This window comes from Scyliorhinus canicula, chromosome 10, assembly GCF_902713615.1.
Source record: "Scyliorhinus canicula chromosome 10, sScyCan1.1, whole genome shotgun sequence".
Taxonomy (NCBI): Eukaryota; Metazoa; Chordata; class Chondrichthyes; order Carcharhiniformes; family Scyliorhinidae; genus Scyliorhinus; species Scyliorhinus canicula.
In genome coordinates, this window is record NC_052155.1 from 68,301,003 (window position 1) to 68,327,990 (window position 26,988).

The following is a 26,988-nucleotide window of genomic DNA, read 5'->3' on the forward strand; positions in this document are numbered from 1 at the left end:
ATAAAATACTGTGATGGCTTCATTTTCGTTCCAGCTATGGCTTAGCCAGAAGCACTCTTGCTTCTGAATCACAAGGTCCTGACTTCAAGTCCAACTCCAGGGGTTGAGTGATGTGTTGGGTCTGCGAGGACTGCGTTTACCATAGCAGTGAGAGAGACAGGCTTCCAACACTTGGAAAAATGCAACTTCATTTTATTGAACTAACAACTGTTAAACATATTTAGACTGTGGGTTGACACTATGCTGAGTTGACTGGAGACCTGAGGCTAACCTGACCAGACTATCTTACTACCACATGGTGAATGTTCATGTTGTTGCTCATGGCTGTCTCAGAGGCTGCATCCCTAGAGAGCGGGAAAACTAGTGCCCTCTGACTTTATAGTGGCTGTGTCCTGTCTGGTGATTGGCTGCTGTGTTCTGTGTGTTCATTGGTCATCCTGTGTGTCAATCAATGTCTGTGCATCATCATATACTTGTGTGTATATTATGACATTGAGCACAAAAATGAAGACTAATGCTCCAGTGCAGATTAATATGTGTACTTTTTTATCTCCCTTCTCTTCCTCTCCCAAAAGCTTTTATTGGTATACCATAGGTACTATCTGCTCTTTGCACGCGGGATATTAAATCATTAGAAGGAAATCGTGGACTTTTTCAACTTTCACAGGGATGCTATTTCATTGGATCACTCCTGTGATACTTGATAAGATATCAATTTAATCTATATGCTGGTGCTGGCAGTTCGTGGTGCTGTTTTGATTAAGACTTATACACGATTTGGAAGCATGGTCAAACAGACTGGTAGCTTTGTAGATTTCCTACAGCTCCCACTTACATAAATAAGACTTGTAAAACTGCAAGTTGGACAGCCAACTTTCAGCACCGTGTCCCATTAGGTGGATTATCTTGAATTCTGCAACAAAATTTTGTAGGTCACGTTTATTCACAATGTGGTGAACAGTCTCATCCGGGTGACTATAGTTGCATGCTGGATTATCCTTGACATTTAATTTGTGAAGAGGTGTGATGTCCTTGGATGGACAATGCCAATCCTGTTGAATGTTTCAGGGAATTTAAACCATGGATCTTCGTTGATGATATTGGCGGCAGCCCAGGGGTTCCACCATTTGTCTTTTTATCAAAACAGCGCTCAAGACTTTCTTGAGCTCTGTGAATGCTTTACGTGATTTGAGTCACATTCAGTAAATGGGTGTACTTACACCATATGGACTGCAACGTTCAAGAAGGCAGCTCATCGCCACCTTCTCTAGGGCAATTACAAATGGGCAATAAATAAATAATGTTCTGAAGATCATGAATTGCCAAATTATTAGGCAGTACTGGGAGTCATTGAACATGTGTACACCACTGATTGTTCACATTAATGTGTTGAGGACAATACCCAAGTGGTGTGTATGGCTGTTCTTTGTTCACACAGAGTACACAAGAGAGGCCAAAACCTTCCAATCCTTATATGCGGTTGGGATTTTCCGGTACCACTCAGTGAACGGCCTTTTGGCTGGAACGCCAAATTTTTAATTCCTACTAGCAATGGATGAGACCGGAGAATTCGCCCAATACGTGCACTGGATCTTTAGCTGGAGACAATTTGCTTTTACATAATGCGTATACCATTCTTGGTCATTTCTGTGCCACTTTTCAGGTGTTCATAGTACTTGAGGCTACAGTCCAGTGTGAATCTAATGTACCATTTTTAAAATTCACTCATGGGCGTGGGTTTCACTCACTATGCCACCATTTATTGCTCATCCCTAACTGCCCTTGAGAAGGTGGTGGTGAGCTGCCTTCGTGAACCACTGCAGTCCATGTGGTGTAGGTACATCCAGTGCTGTTAGGGAGGGAGTTCCAGGATTTTGACCCAGTGACAGTGAAGGAACGGCGGTTATGGATTTGGAGGATGCTGCCTGAAGAGTCTTGGTGAGTTTCTTGCAGATGGCATACATGGCTGCCACTATGCATCGTTGGTAGAGGTGTGCATCAGTGGTAAAGGTAGTGAATGTTTGTGCATAGGGTGCAAACGAAGCAGGTTTCTTTGTCCTAGATGGTGTCAAGCTTCTTAAATGTTGTTGGAGCTGCTTCATCCAGGCAAGGGGACAGTATTCCCCTTGCCTGACTGGCGCCTCATGGGGCACGATCCAATGACCATGCAGCGCCTGAAAAGCAGCGTGCCATGGCACAGCGAGCATGATAAATAATGGGAGACCTCGCTCCTGGCATCAAACTGGCTCACAGCACCTCACGAGACATTGCAATGCAAATCCAACCTATTGTGGGTGGGGTCACCTTTTGGCAAATGTGCAGTTTCAAGCAAGACATCTAGTCTCACTCTAATATGCACATTCTCAAAGTACCTGAGGCTTTGGGATTCATCCCCTTCCTCTCAGATGAGAGCTGTTCAGCACTAGTCTCCATAAACAGGACCAGATGGAACAGCACTCGTTGGGATCGCCCAGGGGATCTGAGGCCCCCAGCTGCATGCCCTTTGGGCAGGGACTGCCAGGTTTTAAAAAAGAATTTGCTCATGGGACGTGATCATTGCTGGCTGGGCCGGCATTTATTGCCCATCCCTTTTTGCCCTTGAAGGGGCAGTTAAGAGTCACATGTTGGCCAGACCAAGTAAGGGCAGCAGATTTCCTTCCTCAAAGATAGTCGTGAACCAGATGGGTTTTTACAACAACCGACAATGATTTATGGTCATTTGACTTTTAATTACAGATTTTTATTGAATTCAAATTTCACTATCTGCAGTGGCAGGATTCGAACCTGGGTCCCCAGAGCATTATTCTGGGTTTCTGGTTTACTAATCCAGTGACAATACCACTATGCCACCACCTCCCTGCAGTTGACACTGCTAAGGTGCCAAGCTGGCATTTTTTGCGCACAATCAGGCAGAGGGTGCCCTGCGTGAGTGTTGCAAGGAGGGCTGGGGATCTTACCATCGTGCCTTTGGGCGGTGCTCACTTTAGGGGACTCGAATATCGGGACGCCTTTTAAAAATTGGCGTCCTAATCTCTTGCTACACTGGGGATTTCCGGCGAGTGGAACTCCATAGTGTACAAAATAGGGCTGTGTGCATCTTCTGGTATTCCCAATTAGTTGAATCGCGGTCATAGATTGTGGACGGACGTTGGTAAGTCAAGAGGGGAGTTACTCACTGCATGACTTCATGATGGTAATGCTGCTCAATATTATGGGGCGATGGTTAGATTCTCTCTCGTTGGAGATGTTCATTGTCTGGCACTCTGTGGCACGAATGTTACTTGGTGTATGGCTCATTATGGTAAGCTTTGCTGCAAAGGAAAACCCAGATTCACTGTTAGGCAGTCGGAGCTGGAAAGCAGTGAAATAGGGCTTAGTTGGGTTTGGTCAGAGACACCAGTAGTTCAAATATTGCCTCACATGGGACAAATGCAGCAGAGATCCTGAAGGTGGCTGGGTAACAAGGGCATGAGAGATAACAACCATCATGTGGTCCACCCTATTCTTAATTAATGTCATTGTGTCAAGATATTGGCAAATTAAAAAGTTTAAGTTAGGAGTAAAGTGATATCCAGGACTGGAACACAAGGAAATTGAATGCTGGCACAATCTAACATCTATTCACTAATAACGAAGGCGAGTCTTTCCTTTTGCCTGACATTAATGCCAACCCTCTGTAGAAGTCATGATTTAGAAACTAGAAATGGCAACATCCAAGAAAAAAAGTGCTGAAAATACTCGGATCACAACCTGTGCCCTAGACCCTCAGCAGATCGTGACTCGGGAAATAAACAAAGAAATAACTGATGCATGTAAAAATTGTTGGGCAATTGTCATGGGGGATTTTAATCTACATGTCGATTGGTCAAACCAGGTATCCACGATAGTTTCCTCGAACAGTATGTAATGGAACCTGTGAGGGAGCAAGCTATACTAGATCAGGTCCTATGTAATAAGACAGGTATAATTAATGATCTCGTTGTTAGGGATCCTCTCGGAAGAGCGATCACAGAATGATTGAATTTAAAATACTGGTGGAGGATGAGAAGGTAAAATCCAATAACAGTGTCTTGTGTTTAAATAAAGGAGACTACAATGGGACAAGAGCGGAGTTCGCTAAAGTAGAGAGGGAGAAATGACTTTACGGTGGGACAATTGAGGAACAGTGGAGGAATTTAAGGAAATTCTTCACCCAAACGGTTGTAAATATCCGAAATTCCCTGCCCAGTGAAGCAGTTAAGGCTACCTCACTGAATGTTTTTAAGGCAAAGATAGATAGATTTTTGAACAGTAAAGGAATTAAGGGTTATGGTGAGCAGGCGGGTAAGTGGAGCTGAATCCACAAAAAGATCAGCCATGATCTCATTGAATGGCGGAGCAGGCTCCAGGGGCCAGATGGCCTACTTCTGCTCCTAGTTCTTACTATGTTCTTATGACCCATCTCTGGCAAAAGAGGAACCTTTCAGATCAAATGAAAAGCATTGGCCTGAAAGGTTAACTCTTTTTCTCTCTCCATTCGTGCAGCTTGAACTGTTGAAATTTTGAGTCAGATTTTCAGCATCCATAGTATTTTGCTTTGTTAATGGCAGCATCCATGTTGCTCAGTGGTGGAGCTCTGGGAATTCATACAGTGTAGCTAATTGGCATTCTACGTTGGCGAGGCGAAAGAAGAAAATATCTTTCTACAGAGGCAAGGAACACTTTAGAGAGGAAGTTACCGTGGACTGCACCTGCAGTTGCTTTTGGTTAGAATAGATTAACAAGGTTTTGGCAGAGGAGGATGGCTGGTAATCTACCCATTGTCTTAAATGAATTAGTGTATGAATTTTCAAGGCATTAAAAGTAAAATTACACATGGAGGCAAAATTGTATTGAACTGTGATAAATGATCTGGATTCTTTTCAGAACCAGCAAAGTACTGCTACAACCTGAAGACTGAAATTCCATAATCTGCATCCATTGCTGTACGCACAGCATAATGACAAACCAGATAAATTGGTAACCTCTATTTTACTTTGAAGAAAAGAATGCAACAGCAGAGACATGACACATTCATCTTTTGTGCTTTTTTTTTAAAAAAAAGAAAAAAACAGCTTTGGTCAATTTAAAAACTGAATAGTACAAGAACTTTCTTGCAATTCTACACTAGAGGTATGCCAAGGGACAATTTTATCCTCTTAAACAAAATACATACTGTAAACATTTCATGAGATGTACAAGGTAGTCTGGTCCATGCAAAACATTTGGACCAACTGAATTATCCATTTGAACACTGAACAGTTATAGAAGGCAGGGCATATTTGAAGTTGTTTGCATAATAACCAATAAGCTATCAAAAAGTTCAACAATCCATTTCTGGTATATTTGTTGTAATTTGCACGGTGATTAGTCACATCGGCAGCTTACTCACCAGCAGCTTTTAGTATACACTAGATTAGTGATGGGCAACAAATGCCTGCCTGGTCGCTGATGCCCACATCCCATGGAAGAGTTATATAAAAAATACTTTACAGCTGGATGAAAGTTGGTCTTTGGCCACATTCTACTTTTAGATGCCCTTCCTCCACACACAAACCACCTTCCCTTCAATCTATAAGTGTGCAGAAATAGCAGAATTACAGTGAAGTTGGCCTAAAAACAAACATCTTGTGGTCAATTAACTGCACATTAGGAGACTACTTCAGTTCAGTTCTAAACTGAGACAGGTTTTCCTGTACATTACAAGGTAAAGATCTCTCCTAAAGTGCGAGAACTGAAAGGCACTTAAAAAAGTGTGCAGTATATAAAAATAATCAAATTTCTCTGCTACCCTACTAAAAAAGGCAGTAGAAAAGTCATTAGTGAAGTGAATATTTTTGTTGCGACATTAATGAAATTATTCATGGCAGTATGACATTCAATTAGAAGAATAAATGATTCTATTGTGTGCTACATGGCAGTGCTACGAAACAAACTGAACCATTCGATAAAAAAATGTCCGTGTAGGACTTAAACGTGTAAAGGACACAAGTTCAAAAACCTTAAAACTTTTGTCTTGACCATAATGCTGTAGTGAACTTCACAAGTAGAAACAAAGTAGTTTATGAAGGCTGAACTGGTGATCCAGAGGTAGATTCAGTATCTCGGGATGGTGGTCACACTAGTTAAAACCGGCAACTCAAAAATCTGTACATCAAAAAGATCACAGACACCTTCATTTTCATCCAGATTGAAATTGTATTCATCAACTGGCGGAGGAGAAAGTCGAAGGAGGGGAAATGCTGTAGGATAAACAGAGCACATTAAAGGGGAAAATTAATAACTAAAGTGAAAACAAAACTTCAGTTACCTGTTATAAACAGTGACTCTTTTTTTCCTTTGTCACCGATTTTCTCCCTTTTCTTGAAGACAACTGATTGCTCCTCACTGGGGTACACTCTGTTGCAGATTGCATACCAGAGTTTGCCCAAATGGCTATTATTCATGTGTGTGTGCCTTAATGAGTATCAGCAGGTTGCACAATTGAAGGACCGTCACAGCTGAACCTGTGACCATAACATGATAGAATTCTTCATTAGGATGGAAAGTGAAATAGTCCAATTCAAAACTCGGGTCCTAAATCTAAACAAAGGAAGCTATGAAGGGTGAATTGGCTACAACAGATTGAGGTACTTCATTAAAAGACATGGCGGTGGATAGGAATGCCTAATATTTGGGGAATGAATTGCAAGTTACACATTCCTTGCTGGCACAAAAACATAATAGGAAAACAGTTCAACCATGACTAACAAAAATAAATTAAGGATAGTATTGGATGCAAAGAGGAGTTATAATGTTGCTAGAAAAAGTAGCAAGGCGAGGACTGGGTGCAGTTTAGAATTCTGCAAAGGAGAACGAAGAAATTGTTCAAGAGAAGGAAAATAGAGTGCGAGAGTAAACTTACAAAGAACGTAAAAGCAGACTGTAAAAGCTTCTGTAAGTATGTAAAAAGAAAAAGATTAGTGAAGACAAATGTACGTTAAGGACAGCATGGTGACGCAGTGGTTAGCACTGCTACCTCACGGTGCCGAGGACCCTGGTTTGATCACAGCCACGGTTCACTGTGTGGAGTTTGCACTTTCTCCCTGTGTCTGCGTGGGTCGCACCCCCACAACCCAAAAGGTGTGCAGGGTAGGTGGATTGGCCATGCTATATTGCCCTTTAATTGGAAAAAAGAATTGGGTACTCTAAATTTATTTTTAAAAAGACAAATGTAGGTCCCTTGTAGTCCAAAACAGGACAATAATGCAGAACAAGGAAATGGCAGAGGGTGGAAAATGTAACCCCACCATTTAAAATAAGCTGAAGAATGACATGACCGAGGTCCTTAAGATCAGGAAAGAATTTGGTAGGGTGGATATCAATGTTCCCTCTAAGCTGTATGGGTACAGGACTGTGTAGAGAACAAGCTGTGCAAAGATAACGCTCCTTTTAAAATGAGCGCACCGATGGGACTGCATTAATCTTAAAGGAACTTCACAGTAACAAGCTGGTTGTGCAAAACAGAAATTAGATGGAACATTCGTAGATGTGGAGAAAATGCTTGGTGGTGAGACTTGGACTAGGGGCTATAGACACTCAAATTCAATAAGGAATTCAGGGAAAATGTATTTATCCAGAAATGGTTAGAATATAGTACTTGCTATCACAAGGAATGGTTGAGATGATAACAGGAATGACTTTAAGGGAAATCTAGATTAAACACACAAGGAAGAAAACAAGAGGAGGGTATGTTGAAGAATTTAAAGGAAGTAGAACAGGAGGAGGTCCATCTGGAGCCTAAACACCAATATGGATCTGTTGGAATAAATAATCTATTTTCATGGCGCAAATACTATGCACAATGTAAAATCTACACTGGGATGTCAATCACAATCTAAGCAGACAGTTCACTATGGTCATTTTGTGGGCTGCATACAGCAAATAGAGGCTAATTGATAGAACCTAGAACAGTACAGCACAGAACAGGCCCATCGGCCCTCGATATTGTGCCGAGCCTTGTCTGAAACCAAGGTCAAGCTATCCCACTCCCTGTCGTTCTGGTGTGCTCCATGTGCCTTTCCAATAACCGCTTGAAAGTCCCTAAAGTGTCCGACTCCACTACCATAGCAGGCAGTCCATTCCACACCCTAACCATTCTCTGAGTAAAGAACCTACCTCGGATATCCCTCCTATATCTCCCACCCTGAACCTTATAGTTATATCCCCTTGTAACAGCTACATCCACCTGAGGAAATAGTCTCTGAACGTCCACTCTATCTATCCCGCTCATCATCTTATACACCTCTATTGTCGCCTCTCATCCTCCTCCGGTCCAAAGAGAAAGGCCCTAGCTCCCTCAACCTTTCCTCATAAGACTTATCCTCCAAACCAGGCAGCATCCTGGTAAATCTCCTTTGCACCCTTTCCAATCCTTCCTACAGTGAGGTGACCAGAACTGCACACAATACTTCAAATGTGGTCTCACCAGGGTCATGTACAGTTGCAGCATAACCCCACGGCTCTTAAACTCAAGCCCCCTGTTAATAAACGCTAACACACTATAAGCCTTCTTCACGGCTCTATCCACTTGAGTGGCAACCTTCAGAGATCTGTGGACATGAACCCCAAGATCTCTCTGTTCCTCCCCATTCCTCAGAACCCTGCCATTGACCCTGTAATCCGCATTCAAAGTTTTCCGACCAAAATGAATCACCTCGCACTTAACAGGGTTAAATTCCATCTCCCATTTTTCGGCCCAGCTCGGCATCCGATCTGTCTCTTTGCAGCCTACAACAGCCCTCCACCTCATCCACTACTCCACCAATCTTGGTGTCATCAGCAAATTTACTGACCCACCCTTCAGCCCCCTCCTCCAAGTCACTGATAAAAATCACAAATAGCAGAGCACCCAGCACTGATTCCTCTATCCCACACCTTACTTTCTTCATGAGCCGGTCATGGGGAACCTTATCAAACTCCTTACTAAAATCCATGTATACAACATCAACTGCTCTACCTTCATCTACACACTTAGTTACCTCCTCAAATAATTCAATCAATTTTGTTAGGCAAGACTTACCCCTCACGAATCCACGTTGACTATCCCGGATTAAGCTGCATCTTTCCAAATGGTCATAAATCCTATCCTTCAGGACTTTTTCCATTAATTTACCGACCACCAAAGTAAGACTAACCAGCCTATAATTACTCTCCAGTCCTCTTGCACTATCCCCGTGGACAGTGATGACCCAAAGATCAAAGCCAAAGGCTCTGCAATCTCATCCCTTGCCTCCCAAAGAATCCTAGGATATATCCCATCTGGCCCATGGGACTTGTCGACCCTAAGGTTTTTCAAAATTGCTAATACATCATTCCTCAGAACATCTACCTCCTCCAGCCTACCCGCCTGTATCACACTCACATCTCAAAAACATGGCCCCTCTCCTTGGTGAACACTGAAGAAAAGTATTCATTCAATGTCTCTCCTATCTCTTCTAACTCAATGCACAGGTTCCCACTACTGTCCTTGACCGGCCCGAACCTCACCCTGGTCATTCTTTTATTTCTCACATAAGAGTAAAAAGCCTTGGGGTTTTCCTTGATCCGACCCGTCAAGGACTTCTCATGCCCCTTCCTAGCTCTCCTAAGCTCCTTTTTTAAGCTCATTCCATGCTACCTTGTGACCCTCAAGCGTCCCAACTGAACCTTGTTTTCTCATCCTTATATACGCTTCCTTTCTCCTCTTGACAAGACATTCAACCTCTTTTGTGAACCATGGTTCCCTCACATGGCAATTTCCTCCCTGCTTGACAGGGACATACCTATCAAGGACATGCAGTATTTGTTCTTTGAACAAGCTCCACTTTTCATTTGTGCCTTTCCCTGACAGTTTCTGTTCCCATCTTATGCTCCCTAATTCTTGCCTAATCGCATCATTATTACCCCTCCCCCAATTATAAATCTTGCCCTGCCATATGGCCCTACCCCTCTCCATTGCATTAGTGAAAGACACCGAATTGTGGTCACTTTCTCCAAAGTGCTCTCCCACAAACAAATCTAATGCTTGGCCCGGTTCATTACCCAGTACCAAATCCAATGTGGCCCCACCTCTTGTCGGCCTATCCACATATTGTGTCAGGAAACCCTCCTGCACACACTGTACAAAAACTGCCCCATTCGAACTGTTCGACCTATAGAGGTTCCAATCAATATTTGGAAAGTTAAAGTCACCCATGACAACTACCCTGAGACCTCCACACCTATCCATAATCTGTTTTGCAATTTCTTCCTCCACATCTCTATTACTATTTGGGGGCCTATAGAAAACTCCTAACAATGTGACCGCTCCTTTCCTATTTCTAACTTCGGTCCACATTACCTCAGTAGGCAGATCCCCTTCGAACTGCTTTTCCGCAGCTGTTAAACTATCCTTGATTAACAATGCTACTCCTCCACCTCTTTTACCACCTTTCCTACTCTTACTGAAACATCTATATCCCGGAACTTCCAACAACCATTCCTGTCCCTGTTCTAGCCATGTCTCCGTAATGCCCACATCATAGTCCCAAGTACCAATCCACGCTCCAAGTTCACCTACCTTATTCTGGATGCTCCTTGCATCGAAGTAGACACACTTCAACCCACCTTCCTGTCTGCCGGTACACTCCTGCGACCTTGATACCCTCCTCAGTACCTCACTACTCTCAACACTGGCTTTGGGACTACAGCTCGTTTTCCCATCCCCCTGACAAATTAGTTTAAACCCCCCCGAACAGCCGTAGCAAATTTCCCTCCCAGGATATTGGTGCCCCTCTGGTTCAGATGCAAACCGTCCTGTCTGTACAGGTCCCACCTTCCCCAGAATGTGCTCCAATTATCCACGTAACTGAAACCCTCCCTCCTACACCATCCCTGCAGCCATGTGTTTATCTGTACTCTCTCCCTGTTCCTCAACTCGCTAGCACATGGCACCGGCAACAAACTAGAGATGACAACATGGTTTGTCCTCGCTCTCAGCTTCTACCCTAGCTCCCTAAATTCCTGTTTTAAATCCCTGTCCTTTCTCTTACCTATGTCGTTGGTACCGATGTGTACCACGACTTGTGACTGTTCCCCCTCCCCCTTAAGGATTCTGAAAACACGGTCTGAGACGTCACGGACCCTGGCACCCGGGAGGCAACGTACCATCCAAGAGTCTCTTTCATTGCCACAGAACTGTTTATCTGTCCCTCTAACTATCAAGTCCCCAATAACTACTGCTCTCCCTCCTTCCCTTCTGAGCCACAGGGACGGACTCAGTGCTGGAGATCCGTTCACCGTGGCTTACCCCTGGTAGGTCATCCCCCTCAACAGTATCCAAAGCGGTACACTTGTTACTGAGAGAAATGACCACAGAGGATCACTGCACTGACTGCTTCCTCCCAGCCCCTCTCACCATCACCCATCTATCTTGATTCTTCGGAGTAACTACATCCCTGAAGCTACTATCTATGACCACCTCTGCCTCCCGAATGATCCGAGGTTCATCCAGCTCCAGCTCCCTAATACGGTTTCTCAGGAGCTGGAGATGGGTGCACTTCCCACAGGTGAAATCAGAAGGGACACTGATGGCGTCCCTCACCTCAAACATTCTGCAGGAGGAACATTGCACTGCCTTCCCTGCCATCCCCCCAGATAACTTGTGGATAAAACAAGAAAAAGAAAGAAGGAAAGAAGGAAGGAAAGAAGGGAAGAAAGAAGGAAAGAAAGAAAGAGCTTACCTGATATTCACTCAACCCCTTAGGTTAGAGGAGGTGGAAGGGTGGGGGACAGTACAAGTGTAGTGTCCTCACTCCGCCGGATTGAGCTGGAAACCCCCAACAGTAAGTTTATTAAAAATTTACTCCCCTTCTCAGCAAGCACTCACTCAGCAACCACTGCGCCCCGCACGATAACAGCAATGAAGAGCTTGTCGTATAAGGAGCAGTTGAGGACTCTGGATCTGTACTCGTTGGAGTTTAGAAGGATGAGGAGGAAATTTACTGGATAGTGAGAGGCCTGCTTAGAGTGGACATGGAGAGGATGTTTCCACTGGTAGGAGAAACTAGAACCTGAGGGCGCAACCTCAGACTGAAGGGACAATCCTTTAAATGGAGATGAGGAGGAATTTCTTCAGCCAGAGGGTGGTGAATCTGTACAATATGGTTCTTCCAACAAGCAATGGCATGGGCATTGAATGTGTCTTGTGAAATCACATGCAAATGATAAAGTTTATAGCATGAAAATAAGGGGCTGCACGCTCACAAGTTTCTGAAATGTGCTTTGAGTATTCTTCCTCAATGAAGCAGAGGATCAAGGAATCACCAAAACCTGGTGAGGCACACTGCAAAATGATGGACTGAAGCAGTGCACATGCCTGCAATAATAAGCATTACAGTTTATCGTAAGATACCCAAGTGAACATTGCAATTTAGTTCTGCAGTTTCAAACAGGACTCATAACCCTCTTTTCCAGTTTATAGAATTGGAGTTGTACAGCATAGGAGGCCGTTTTACCCATCAAGTCTGTGCTGGCTCTTACAAGCGCAATCCAGTTCGTCCAATTCCCCACTATTCCTCCATATTTTGGAATTTTTTTTCTCCAACAGGTATTTTTGATCTTCAAGTTCTGTATAATTTAATTTTTTTTTGTGGAGGTGGATAAAGCAAAGAAAATGTTTCCTTTCTCTGATTTTTGCTTTTTAAAAGGAATTCAGCCATCACATGCAAAGTTCCTGATCTGCGTACGTCTCATCTTTTCCATTAACCTGGCATAGATTGGAGCTGCTTTAAAATGTAGTGCTCAAGTATTTTTCCTCACTGGGTTTTAATGTTGTTTTCTCTGGTCAAGGTCACTGTCAAGATTGACACCTTACACACCATAAAACATAGGAGCAGAATTAGGCCACTAGCCCATCGACTCTGCTCCACCATTCAATTATGGCTGATATTTTTCTCATCGCCATTCTTCTGCCTTCACCCCATGACCCCTGATCCCCTTATTAATCAAGAACCGAGCTATCTCTGACTTAAAGATACTCAGTGATTTGGCCTCTACAGCCTTCTGCGGCAGAAGTGTTCCACAGATTCATCACCCTCTGGCTGAAGAAATTCCTCCTCATCTCTGTTTTAAAGGATCGTCCCTTCAGTCTGAGGTTGTGCCCTCAGGTTCTAGTTTCTCCTACCAGTGGAAACGCCCTCTCCAGGTCCACTCTATCCAGGCCTCACAGTATCCTGTACGTTTCCTTCTCATCCATCTAAACTCCAACGAGTACAGACCCAGAGTCCTCAACCGCTCCTTATACGACAAGCTCTTCATTTCAGGGATCATTCTTCTGAACCTCCTCTGGACCCTTTCCAAGGCCAACACATCCTTTCTTAGATATGGGGCCCAAAACTGTTCACAATACTCCGAATGGGTCTGACCAGAGCCTTATACAGCCTCAAAAGTACATCCCTGGCCTTGTATTCTAGCCCTCCCGACATGAATGCTAACACTGCATTTGATCAACAGTAATATTAATTTAACTCCATCTAATGTCTTAGAAGTTACACAATGTTTTATGTTTAAATGTTTAACTTTGTTGGCCAACAGAAAAATTCCCACAAACAAAACGTCCATCAGAGAATGAGCAAGGTTACACTTGTGGGAAATACAATAGTCTTTTAAAAAAATATTTTTTTTACAGTAGTGATTGATAAGTTACAACTTACCATCTGATGACATAAATTCATCCATAATGTCTCCATCAATAGTTCCTGAAATTAAAGAAAAGTGTACAGATTTAGTCAGAAAGACAAAAGGTTCAAATGCCTACTAGCCAGAGGACTCCAAAAGTATCCATTATTGGGATAATATCTGGTCTCAAACCCCCATGCCCTGGTGGTGACACTCACCCTCCGGTTTTTCAATGAAAGGCCAATTACCGGCCAGAGAGTGTAAAAACCATCCATTGAAGGATCGGAAAGAGAGCTTCAAAATTGACACAGTGGTTAGCACTGCTGCCTCACAGCGCTAGGGATCCCGGTTCGATTCCGACATGGGTGACTGTCTGTGTAAAGTTTCTACATTCTCCCTATGTCTGTGTGGGTTTTCTCCGGGTGCTCATGTTTCCTCCCACAGTCCAAAGATGTGCAGGCTAAATTGCCCCTTCAGGTAGGGTTATGGGAATAGGGCGGGGGATTGGGCCTAGGCAGGGCGGTCTTTCGAAGGGTCGGTGCAGACTCGATGGGCCGAATGGCCTGCTTCTGTACTGTAGGGATTCTATGAAAATGGGGTTGCCTTCTAAGCACTAACGTTTGCAACTTAATAATGGTCACAGCTGCCAGACTCCTCTCCTGGAGGAGGAACCACTCCAAAGGGTGGCCTAAGGCTCTTTGTAAATCAGTGTGGGTATGGGGGATGCCTTAATAGTGAAACTGAAGGGCAGCACGGTGGCGCAGTGGGTTAGCACTACGGCCTCACGGCGCTGAGGTCCCAGGTTCGATCCCGGCTCTGGGTCACTGTCCGTGTGGAGTTTGCACATTCTCCCAGAGTTTGCGTAGGTTTCGCCCCCACAACCCAAAAATGTGCAAGCTAGGTGGAGTGGCCACTCTAAATTGCCCCTTAATTGGAAAAATGATTGGGTACACTAAATTTATTTTTTAAAAATAGTGAAACTGAGCATTGGTCACCTGATCTGCCACCTGGAGGCCACAAGTTTTACCAGGTTATGTCAATAGGCCCCTTCATTGGCTCAAATGGTTAACCGCCACTTACAGACAGGGCGGCCTTCTGTCCCCAACTCTGCCTCTTGGAAAATGAGGGAGGCAGGACTGTGCCAATAAAATGGCATATTGGCCAATGCCAGGAAATTCCAGGCCCATCCACCTCACCCGCCGATTAGAAATTCATCTCATTCTACTTATAAAAGGATTTTTAAAGGTACATTACAATAACAGTTTAAATTTGACATTACATAAAGTGCAAATATTTTAATACAGTACAGGAGTTGTCTCACTACCCTTGCCGTTATAGATTTATATTTACAATATTTATAAAAGGTTTCACTCTCAAAAGTTGGCAATCAGGGTCAGAGGAAATTCTGCAGTAGCAGGAACAATAGTGTCATGTTACTGTTCATCTTGTCCTCTTTAGTCAATGTGTAACAGGTACACTCCCATGGCAATAACTTGTCAAAATTTAGTCTGCAGGGAGTTGTGCACTTCTGTCCAGACAATAGTTGACAAAGGCACTCTCATTATTTCAAGTTACTGAGTTGATATATCAGGCTGTCGATGGTTGTTACTGTTCTTGCATCCAAATGCATTCAACTGATTTGCATTTTGCCAATAAGTAACATATAATAGGAGAATAATTTAACAAGCTGTTAAAATGGCACACATAATTGGGTTACATATTTAGAATTAAACATCTATAATGTAATTTGGATCAAACATCCAATCCATTGGATATAATTGAATGCAACATAGGCTGGATAGGCAGAGAGCACATCTAATGCTCAGTTAACCAAATTTAGAAGAATTTTAGATGTGGATCTAACTCCAGGAGTTAGTCAGATGTGCCAAAATAACTTTTTACATTCCTGTGCAACTGATTGCAGGATTGACCTAAACCCGTGAAGGTGGGCTGGCACTTGGTTAAATTGAAACTCAAAGCAGCAGAAGATAGAATAAATCTATAAAAACAGTTCAACAGATGATTAATTATTTACACTTTACAGGCAGTGGATTGCACAAGATTTTAATCATTTAAAAAAACGAACACAAATGTTGCATTGTATTGAAATCCTGCATGACAAAATAGTCTGCAAACTTGCTGAGTTATCTTAATTTTTGAATTAACACTTTTTTGCCAATATGTAAACAGTAGCTAAATAAATAATTAATGTGTGCAATTTGCAGGCAAGTGGGCAGAATGCACGATTTGAGTACAATGCAACATTTGTGTTCATTTTTTAAATGATTTAAAACTTCCACGTATTTATTGTACGACACAAGTAAGCTACACAATAATGCAACCAAAGACTCCTATCCTGGCTCCAAAGCTTTCTCAATATTTAACAGGCTTAAATCACAAGTGTAATGGAATAGTTGCTGGGATTGGTGTAGTCAGTTAAATATCATCCAGGATATCGCAGTTTGTTTGACTGTTGCACAGGCTGCTGCATCGAACATTAATCCCTCCACAACGTAGCAGCAGAAAGTACTATCTACAGGAAGTACTCTGAATTTAACAAACCAAATTTGACAACATCACTCAGCCTTGTGACCTCTACTCTGAGGAGAGCAAGACCACGGTCAAGGAACACCATCACCAAACTATTAATGTTTGTCAGTACTTTATGCTTTGTTTAACAATCATCTCATCTCTTGAACGCAGCTATCATACTGGCATTCCAAAGGCACTACCACAGCTCTGAAACCGTGCCCAGTCAGTTAATTTTTCATACTAAAGTAAACAAGACAGCCGTCAGAGGCAAAGAACACAAAGAAAAGACACTTGGCTAGCCAAAGCCTTCAAAAGGCAATGCCATCTCTAAAGACAGTAAGAAGTCTTACAACACCAGGTTAAAGTCCAACAGGTTTGTTTCAAACACGAGCTTTCGGAGCACGGCTCCTTCTTCAGGTGAGCCGTGCTCCGGTGATTCACCTGAAGAAGGAGCCGTGCTCCGAAAGCTCGTGTTTGAAACAAACCTGTTGGACTTTAACCTGGTGTTGTAAGACTTCTTACTGTGCTCACCCCAGTCCAACGCCGGCATCTCCACATCATCTCTAAAGACAACGTACAATGCAGATGAAAAATAGCCTTGATTCGTTTTTAGTGGCAGAAGACTGGTGTGCTCGCTCTAATCGGTAATGGCAAGAGTAGTGAGACAACTCATACTTGTTCCAGTCAAGATAGGACAGAAAATTTAAAAAAATATATATATCTTCGGCAGCAGACTACTTCAGAAATTTTTTTTTTTCTGTTTCTCAAAATGGACAGATGAACGTGAGAACTAGGAGCCCCTTCAAAACGGCTCCGCCATTCAATTCGATCATGGCTGATCTCCTCTAGGCCTCAACACTTTTCTGCCTGTTCTCCATAACCCTTCAACCTGTTACTAATTTAAAATCTTGTCTATCTCCTCCTTAAATTTACTCAAAGTCCCAGCATCCACTGCAGTCTGAAGTAGTGAATTCCACATTCACGACCCTTTGAGAGAAGTAATTTCTCCTCATCTTTGCTTTAAATCTGCTACCCCTTATCCTAAAACTATAACCTTTCATTCTAGATTGCCCGACAAGGGAAGTGGATTTATGACTGAGCTTAGGAGGAACTTCTGCACCCAAAGGGTTGTGAATCTATGCAATTCCTTGCCCAGTGAAGCAGTTGAGGTTCCTTCATTAAATGTTTTTAAGATAAAGATAGATAGTTTTTGAAGAATAAAGGGATTAAGGGTTATGGTGTTCGGGCCGAAAAGTGGAGCTGAGTCCACAAAAGATCAGCCATGATCTCATTGAATGGCGGAGCAGGCTCGAGGGGCCAGATGGCCTACTCCTGCTCCTAGTTCTTATGTTCTAAGAGGAAGCACCCGCTCTACATCTACTTTGTCAATACCTTTTATCATCTTATATAACTCTGTTAGAACTCCCCTCATTCTTCTAAACTTGAGAGAGTACAGGCCTAGGACAATTGCTGTGCTGATGAACGCAAAGTGACTGGTGATCTGAGGTGCATTTGTTTTAATGCAAGAAGTGTAGTAGGTAAGTCAGATGAATTAGGGCTTGGATTAGTACCCGAGAGTATGATGTTATTGCTATTACTGAGACTTGGTTGAGGGAAGGGCATGATTGGCAACTAAATATCCCAGGATAATGATGCTTCAGGCGGGATAGAGAGGGAGGTAAAACGGGTGGAGGAGTTGCATTACTGGTCAGAGAGGATATCACAGCTGTGCTGAAGGAGGGCACTATGGAGGATTCGAGCAGTGAGGCGCTACGGGCAGAGCTCAGAATTAGGAAGGGTTCAGTAACAATGTTGGGGCTGTACTACAGACCTCCCAACAGCGAGCGTGAGATAGAGGTACAAATATGTAAACAGATTATGGAAAGATGTAGGAGCAACAAGGTGGTGATGATAGGAGATTTTAATTTTCCCAACATTGACTAGGATACACTTAGAGTCAGAGGTCTAGATGGAGCAGAATTTGTAAGGAGCATCCAGGAGGGTTTTCTAGAGCAGTATGTAAATAGTCCAACTCGGGAAGGGGCCATACTGGACCTGGTGTTGGGGAATGAGCCCGGCCAGGTGGTTGAAGTTTCAGTCGGGGATTACTTTGCGAATAGTGATCACAATTCCGTAAGTTTTAGAATACTCATGGACATGGACGAGAGTGGTCCTAAAGGAAGAGTGCTAAATTGGGGGAAGGCCAACCATACCAAAATTCGGCAGGAGCTGGGGAATGTGGATTGGGAGCAGCTGTTTGAAGGTAAATCCACATTTGATATGCGGGAGGCTTTTAAAGAGAGGTTGAGTAGAGTGCAGGACAGACATGTCCCTGTGAAAATGAGGGATAGAAATGGCAAGATTAGGGAACCATAGATGACAAGTGAAATTGTGAGACTAGCTTAGAGGAAAAAGCAAGCATACATAGGTCTGGGTGACTGAAGACAGATGAAGCTTTGGAAGAATATCGGGAAAGTAGGACCAATCTGAAACGAGGAATCAAGAGGGCTAAAAGGGGTCATGAAATATCTTTAGCAACCAGGGTTATGGAAAATCCCAAAGCCTTTTATTCATATACTAGGAGCAAGATGGTAACTAGAGAAAGGGTTGGCCCACTCAAGGACAAAGGAGGAAAGTTATGCGTGGAGTCAGAGAAAATGGATGAGATTCTGATCGAGTACTTTGCATCGGTATTCACCAAGGAGAGGGACATGACGGATGTTGAGGTTAGGGATACATGTTTGATTACTCTAGGTCAAGTCTGTATAAGGAGGGAGGATGTGTTGGGTATTCTAAAAGGCATTAAGGTGGACAAGTCCCCAGGTCCGGATGGGATCTATCCCAGATTACTGAGGGAAGTGAGAGAGGAAATAGCTGGGGCCTTAACAGATATCTTTGCAGCATCCTTGAACACGGGTGAGGTAACGGAAGACTGGAGAATTGCTAATGTCCCCTTGTTTAAGAAGGGTAGCAGGGATAATCCAGGTAATTATAGACCGGTGAGCCTGACGTCAATGGTAGGGAAGCTGCTGGAGAAGATACTGAGGGATAGGATATATTCCCATTTGGAAGAAAATGGGCTTATCAGTGAAAGGCAACATGGTTTTATGCAGGGAACGTCATGTCTTACCAACTTAATAGAATTCTTTAAGGAAGTGACAAAGTTGATTGATGAGGGAAGGGCTGTAGATGTCATATACATGGACTTTAGTAAGGCATTTGATAAGGTTCCCCATGGTAGGCTGATGGAGAAAGTGAAGTCTCATGGGGTCCAGGGTATACTAGCTAGATGGATAAAGAACTGGCTGGGCAACAGGAGACAGAGAGTAGTAGTGGAAGGGAGTTTCTCAAAATGGAGAACTGTGACCAGTGGTGTTCCACAGGGATCCGTGCTGGGACCACTGTTGTTTGTGATATACAAAAATGATCTGGAGAAAGGTATAGGTGGTCTGATTAGCAAGTTTGCAGATGACACTAAGATTGGTGGAGTGGCAGATAGTGAAGGGGACTGTCAGAGAATACAGCAGAATATAGATAGATTGGAGAGTCGGGCGGAGAAATGGCAGATGGAGTTCAATCCGGGCAAATGCAAGGTGATGCATTTTGGACGATCCAATTCAAGAGCGAACTATACGGTAAATGAAAAAGCCCTGGGGCAAATTGATGCACAGAGAGATCTGGGTGTTCAGGTCCATTGTACCCTGAAGGTGGCTGCGCAGGTCAATAGAGTGGTCAAGAAGGCATATGGCATGCTTTCCTTCATCGGAAGGGGTATTGAGCACAAGAGTTGGCAGGTCATGTTACAGTTGTATAAGACTTTGGTTCGGCCACATTTGGAATACTGCGTACAGTTCTGGTCGCCACATTACCAAAAGGATGTGGATGCTTTGGAGAAGGTGCAGAGGAGGTTCACCAGGATGTTACCTGGTATGGAGGGTGCTAGCTATGAAGAGAGGTTGAGTAGATAAGGATTATTTTCATTAGAAAGACGGAGGTTGAGGGGGGACCTCATTGAGGTCTACAAAATCATGAGAGGTATAGACAGGGTGGATAGCAAGAAGTTTTTTCCCCAGAGTGGGGGACTCAATTACTAGGGGTCACGAGTTCAAGGTGAGAGGGGAAAAGTTTAAGGGAGGTAAGCGTGGAAAGTTCTTTACGCAGAGGGTGGTGGGTGCCTGGAACGCATTGCCGGCGGAGATGGTAGAGGCGGGCACGATAGCATCATTTAAGATGTATCTAGACAGATACATGAATGGGCAGGGAGGAGAGGGATATAGATCCTTAGAAAATAGGCGACAGTTTTAGATAGAGGATCTGGATCGGCACAGGCTTGGAAGGCCGAAGAGCCTGTTCCTGTGCTGTAATTTTTCTTTGTTCTTCTCTTTGTTCTTTGATAAAATGGCTCCAGCTGATCACATGTTAGCTTCTGGGTGTTTCGGAGATGTGTGAAAGTGAACAAAGACCAACACCTCACACCTCCTGGAATGTAACATCCCTTGCATCGCATAAACAGTCCAACTAAACCAACATACTGGTTTTGCAGATGAGATGTCAGCCAGCTGTTTGCATCTCCTGGTCTTCAATCTGGTGCTTATGGCCCAAGCATTACCATTTCCAACACAAAATGGCTTTCAACCAGGGGTCTCATTTAACAACCTGAAACCAATGCCACTTGACCAAGACTTGAGCTGTCTGAATTATTTTAATAAACAAACTGTTGGAAGTTTTAGGCAGTTCTCTGACCTCTGAATAGGATTCCCCAGTCCATACCTGCGCTGTCTACCATCGTACCATCAAGTAGGTGGCAGCAGAAAGAACTCTGGGTCTCATCAAAACTATTGAACATTGAAACTTGTGCCTTCAAGGCTGACCCAACTCTACGTGCCTTCTTCCCTGGTGAACGTCTTGTGTCTCAAAATAAGGATTACCCTGCAACAGTCAACCTCCCACGTGAAGAAACTTTCCATCAGACTACTGGTCCTGGACTCTGGAACACATAAAACCTTAATTTGTATTTTATTGAGCTCAGCCCCTGAACCTCTTTCCTTTTCCTTTATCCATCTTTGTATTGTATGAGCACAAAAAGAAATCCCTTTCCCACCTGTGTGTGTAAAAATAAACCAACCCTTTTTATTTTATCTTACCTTGAGTTTGCTGTGCAAGTTATTCATAGAGGATTGGAATAATCCAGATTTAAGTGCTGGGAAAAAATGTCACCACTTATTAAAGGAGGAAATTAAAAATCTAAAACACCTTTCTGTTAACAGATGGGTACAGTAAGAAGTCTTACAATGCCAGGTTAAAGACCAACAGGTTTCTTTGGAATCACTAGCTTTCGGAGCACAGTTACTTCATCAGATGAGTGAAGAGCTAAGTTACACAAACACAGCATATAAAAACAAAGCCAATGACGCAAGATAATACTATGGATACGAGTCTTTGCAGGTAATTAAGTCTTTACGGGTCCAGACGGTGCGACTGGAGAGAGGGATAATGAGAGGTTAAAGAGGTGTGAATTGTCTCAAGTCAGGACAGTTGGTAGGATTTTGAAAGCCCAGGCTAGATGGTGGGGGGTTAAATGTAGTAAAACGTAGTGAGACATGAATCCAAAGTCCCGGTTGAGGCCGTACTCCTGTGTGCGAAACTTGGCTATTCTTAACTTGTTTTAACTTGGTGATTCTGGCGTTGTTGTGCGTCCTGAAGGCCGCCTTGGAGAACGCTTACTGTGCCCACCCCAGTCCAACGCCGGCATCTCCACATTACAGATGGGTAGTGATAGGAGAAATCTGTTTAAATTAACCATTCTCCTGTCCGCAATATATAGTATTGAAAGAATTGCACTTGATGTATTGATCAGTATTGTGAAGCTGTTTTAATTTTTGCAGCCAAAAGTTGAGGCGGGTAAAATTTTAAATTATATTTATAATTATACTTATTATAATTATAAAATTATCAGTTTTGCCGTATACTTGAAAACAAAGAAAGTTCAAGCTGGGACAAATGAGAATAAAAACAGGGACAGAAAAATAATTTTAAGCAAACTCAGTAATCCTTGCACTAGATTTTACTTACCACTTGAATCTACTGTCTTTGTTTGCTCAAATGAAGTTGGAGGATGTTTGAGAATGCTCCCAACATCTATGGGAAGCAGTGATTGTAATCCGTTCTGTTCCCGTATGTTCTGTAGTGATTCAGTTGTTATCCCTTTGCAAATTTCTGGGGGGTCTGCCATGTTTGAGTAAGGGGTATCTGATGCAATAGCAGGCAGCTGCAGGCCACAATCTGATTTTAAAATAGTCATAACATTTAAATAAGCACACGGAAACAAGATATTGCCTTATCTTTCCTTACAAGAAAATGACAAATGAAGATAACAGTCGTGCTAGAACAAGGCAAATCATGATCTAAGATGACTGATGTTGCAAATGCACAAATATTTTTTTGGAAGAATATTACTTGTATGCAGTGTAAGTACAATTATTGTTGCTCCATTAGTGTGTTTATATATAATAATAATCTTTATTGTAGGCTTACATTAACACCAATGAAGTTACTGTGAAAAGCCCTTGGTCGTCACTTTCCTGCGCCTGTTCAGGTACACGGAGGGAAAATTCAGAATGTCCAAATTACCTAACAGAGAACGTCTTTCGGGACTTGTGGGAGAAAACTGGAGCACCCAGAGGAAACCCACTAAGACACGGGGAGAACGTGCAGACTCCGCACAGAAAGTGACCCAAGCCGGGAATCGAACCTGGGACCCTGGTGCTGTGAAGAAACAATGCTAACCACTGTGCTATCGCACCACCCACAGATTTATAACTAAAAATATAGTGAAGATCCATTTTATAGAAGTGTCATACAGGAGCTGAAATTTCTTTTTTTTTTTAATCTTTCCATTAAAGGACAATTTAACGTGGCCAATCCACCTACCCTACATATCTTTGGGTTGTGGGCGTGAGACCTTTTCAGATACGGGGAGAATGTGCAAACTCCAAGTGAACAGTGACCGGGGCAGGACTGAATCCGAGTCCTCGGCGCCGTGAGGCAGCAGTGCTAACCACTGCGCCACCGTGCCACACTGGGAGCTCAAATTCTAACTTGACTTCACTTCTTCCCAATTACATATAATGACATATATCCATAGAAAAACTGTACCCAAGTCTATTCACCTTTTATACATAACTTATGCAAATGTAAGTCTCTAATTTTCCACAACTCACCAGAAGACTGCTTGGATAAGGGTGCCTGAACAAGGTACGGTTCCTTCAGGGAGACAACTCGGTCTGAAGGAAGTGGAGTTGAAGAGAATTTTTCTGGGAATGATGGTATTGCAATATCTTTTTGTGGCTGCATGAGGTCATCTGGTGGAGGAACAGGGAACACCACAGGCTTCGAGCAGTTGGACTCCTTGTTAATAAGTAGAACGTGAATAGGTCCCGATTGACTTTTCAAATTGATCTGGTATTTTTTTTGTCCATTTGGCCCCTTTTATTCAGAAAATAAAAATGTTTAAAAATTCCATGGTTAGTACAAATATTTAAATTTTTAATTCCATCTTATACATTAAGCATTTTTAAAAACAAGATACCAGTTGGTCTCTTGTGTATCTGCTCACAGGCTACACTCGCTAATACTAGACCTTGTTTACTTAAATTTGGAGTCAGGAGTGCACCTCTTGACCCCAGGTTCAATGAAAAGCTCACCGTTGTGCAGAATGCAACATCCTCTCCAGGTACTGGGTCTCTGATCTGATTTCTGATAATAATCCTAGCTGATCCAAGCTCCCTCGATCCTGGATTTAAGTCGATCCCGGAACTAAGAAATGGACCATTACCGGGGTGCTGCAGTGACGATTGCAGTGGCCAGACCTTGCACACCATAATGCCAGCTGGCTGTTGTGCCTCCTTAGCTCTATTATAATGCAGAAGCATCTTCGCGTTTCATCATTTAGGTGCAGGCATGAACCCTGTGCACCCCCTCGACACTGCCTCTTCCCACGCGTTCCTTCCCCCCCATCTATCACTCTTTCAAGCTGTTAATTACTGAAGAAGGGTAACATTAACCTATTTTTTCTCTTTACAGTTGCTGTTGGAACTGCTGCATATTTCAAGTAATTCATTTTTATTCCTGATGTTTCCATTTAAAAAGTGCATGCACATTTCAGAATTGCTTCAAACCAAATATAATTACTTAATCCTTAAGTACATTAGAGCTGCTGTACCATAAACAGGATGCTCATTTAGACAACCTACAGGCTTACTTCAAGCAGGAGACTTTGTTATAGCTATTTATAAAATCTAAACTACACTAATCCTGAAATCTAATCACTTGGAGGTGACTTATTTAAGCAATTACACCAGCAATAGAAATATCCCACCAACTGTAATATGACGACTAGCGGTTTCTCATTAAACTGAGTAATGTTGACCAAAATAAGTTCCTCCTTCAATTAGTCTCAAGCAATATAACATATACCTAATCAGGTACACAATACTCAGCTCAATGTCTCTTTCAGTGGGATGGCACCTCCAGAAATACAACAGTCCCTTAATAAAAGGTCTGTTAAATTTATGGTAAGGGCTTGTACTCAATCTTCTGACCCAGAACGCAGTGATACCAACTGAAACAAGGGGCGTGATTCTCCAGAAAAAATTCTAAGTATAGTAGCGAGCGGTAATGCCGCGAGCTTCCCGGCGCTGGGCCCAGCAAGGCCGGCAATGCAATTCAATGTTAATCGGTCCAGTTAACGAGGCCTCAAGGGCTTCCCATTGCAAATGAAGGCTCGACAGCTGATTTGCCGACACCACACTCGCCAGCCTCCCACTAACAGGGTCAATAAGCACTTAAGCTGCACTTGCTCAGCCAGTCCCAGCCAGCTTGCAACAATGGCGCCGAGGAGACCAGCCCCACTATTCGGGGACGCTGTGGAGGCAAGGCGACCCTCAACCCCCCCCCCCCCCCACCCCTTTCAACCCTCCCTCCAACCTCCCCACCCTAACCCACTCTTCACCCCACCTCCCCACGACTGTGAGCCATATGTGTGTCTAACGATGCCCTCTCTGTGTTTCTGCAGGAAAAGCTCTCCCACAATCAGCGGGAAAGGGCCCAGACTGGCGGTGGTGTGCCAGACATAAAAATCCTCACCTCCTTCGAGGAGCGTGCCCTGGAGGTGACTGGGGTGGCCGAGGACAGTCACCCACACGGAGGCTGGTGGACGCCGCAGAGAACAAAGAACAATACAGCACAGGAACAGGTCCTTTGCCCTCCAAGCCTGCGCCGACCATTGCCAGAGGATACCAAAACTAAACTAAATCGTCCGCACTTATGGAGTCCGTATCATTCCATTCCCACCCTATTCATCCATATGTCTAGATGCCACTTAAATGCCGCTATCGTACCTGCTCCCACCACTTCCCTAGGCAGCACGTTCCATATATTTACCACCCTCTGTGTAACAAACATGCCTCGTACATCTGTTTTAAACTTTTCCCCATGCACTTTAAACCTGTCCCCTACTACTTGGCTCTCTAGCCTGGAAAGAGCATCTGATTATCCACCCTGTCCATGCCACTCATAATCTTGGGGATCTCAATTAGATCGCCTCTCAACCTCCGTCATTCCAGTGAGCACAGACCACGTTTATCTACCTCTCCTCATAGCTAATGCCGTCCATACCAGGCAACATCCTAGTAAAAAATAAGAGGAAGTAGATTTAGGACTGAGTTTAGGAGGAACTTCTTCACCCAAAGGGTTGTGAATCTATGGAATTCCTTGCCCAGTGAAGCAGTTGAGGCTCCTTCATTACATGTTTTTAAGGTAAAGATAGATAGTTTTTTGAAGAATAAAGGGATTAAGGGTTATGGTGTTCGGGCCGGAAAGTGGAGCTGAGTCCACAAAAGATCAGCCATGATCTCATTGAATGGCGGAGCAGGCTCGAGGGGCCAGATGGCCTACTCCTGCTCCTAGTTCTTATGTTCTTATAAACCGCTTCTGTACCCGCCCCAAAGCATCCACATAGCTCTGGTAGTGAGGCGCCTAGAATTGTACACAATATTCCAAATGAGGCCTAACCAAGGTCCTGTACAACTGCAACATGACATGACAATTTTTATATTCAATGCCCTGACCGATGAAGGCCAGCATGCCGTATGCCTTCTTGACCATTTTATCCACATGCGCAGCCACTTTCAGTGATCGGTGGACATGCACAGCCAGATCTCTCTGCCTGTCAGTACTTGCAAGAGTTCTACAATTAATTATGTAATTGCCACATGCATTGGACCTTCCAAAGTGCAATACCTCACACTTGTCCAGATTAAACTCCATCTGCCATTTCTCCGCCTAAGACTCCAACCAGTTTATATCCTGCTGTATCCTCTGGCAATCCTCTTCACTATCTGCAGCTCCACCAATTCTTGTGTCATCTGCGAACTTACTAATCAGACCAGCTACATTTTCTTCCAAATCATTTACATGCATCACTAACAACAAAGGCCCCAGACCTGATCCCTGTGGAATGCTGCTAGTCACAGCCTTTCATTCAGAAAAGCACCCTTCTACTGCTACCCTCTGTCTTCTGTGCCCAAGTCAGATCTGTATCCAACTTGCCAGCTCGCCTCTGATCCCATGTGACTTCACCTTTTGTACCAGTCTACCATGAGGTAACTTGTCAAAGGCTTTACTGAAGTCCATGTATATAACATCTACTGCCTTTCCCTCATCTATCATCTTTGTCACTTCCTTGAAAAACTCGATCAAATT

At 43.4% G+C, this 26,988-nt stretch overlaps 1 protein-coding gene across 6 annotated transcripts in view; it reads right to left on the reverse strand.

Annotated features, from left to right (window-relative positions):
- Positions 1–26,988, reverse strand: part of LOC119972440 (transcription factor E2F5-like) — a 54,018-nt gene that overhangs the window by 3,224 nt on the left and 23,806 nt on the right. For 2 of the 6 annotated variants that reach the window (XM_038809135.1, XM_038809134.1), the window contains exons 6-10: positions 23,448–23,712; positions 22,300–22,509; positions 21,372–21,427; positions 13,731–13,775; positions 4,992–6,260 (exon numbers count right to left, since the gene is read on the reverse strand). In XM_038809135.1, coding sequence (XP_038665063.1) covers positions 6,144–6,260; positions 13,731–13,775; positions 21,372–21,427; positions 22,300–22,509; positions 23,448–23,712 — 693 coding nt within the window. In that variant the 3' untranslated portion in view covers positions 4,992–6,143. Of the gene's footprint in view, positions 1–4,991; positions 6,261–6,293; positions 6,525–13,730; positions 13,776–21,371; positions 21,428–22,299; positions 22,510–23,447; positions 23,713–26,988 lie in introns of those variants that run through there. The other 4 variants (XM_038809138.1, XR_005462047.1, XM_038809136.1 and 1 more) reach the window with 4 other exon arrangements.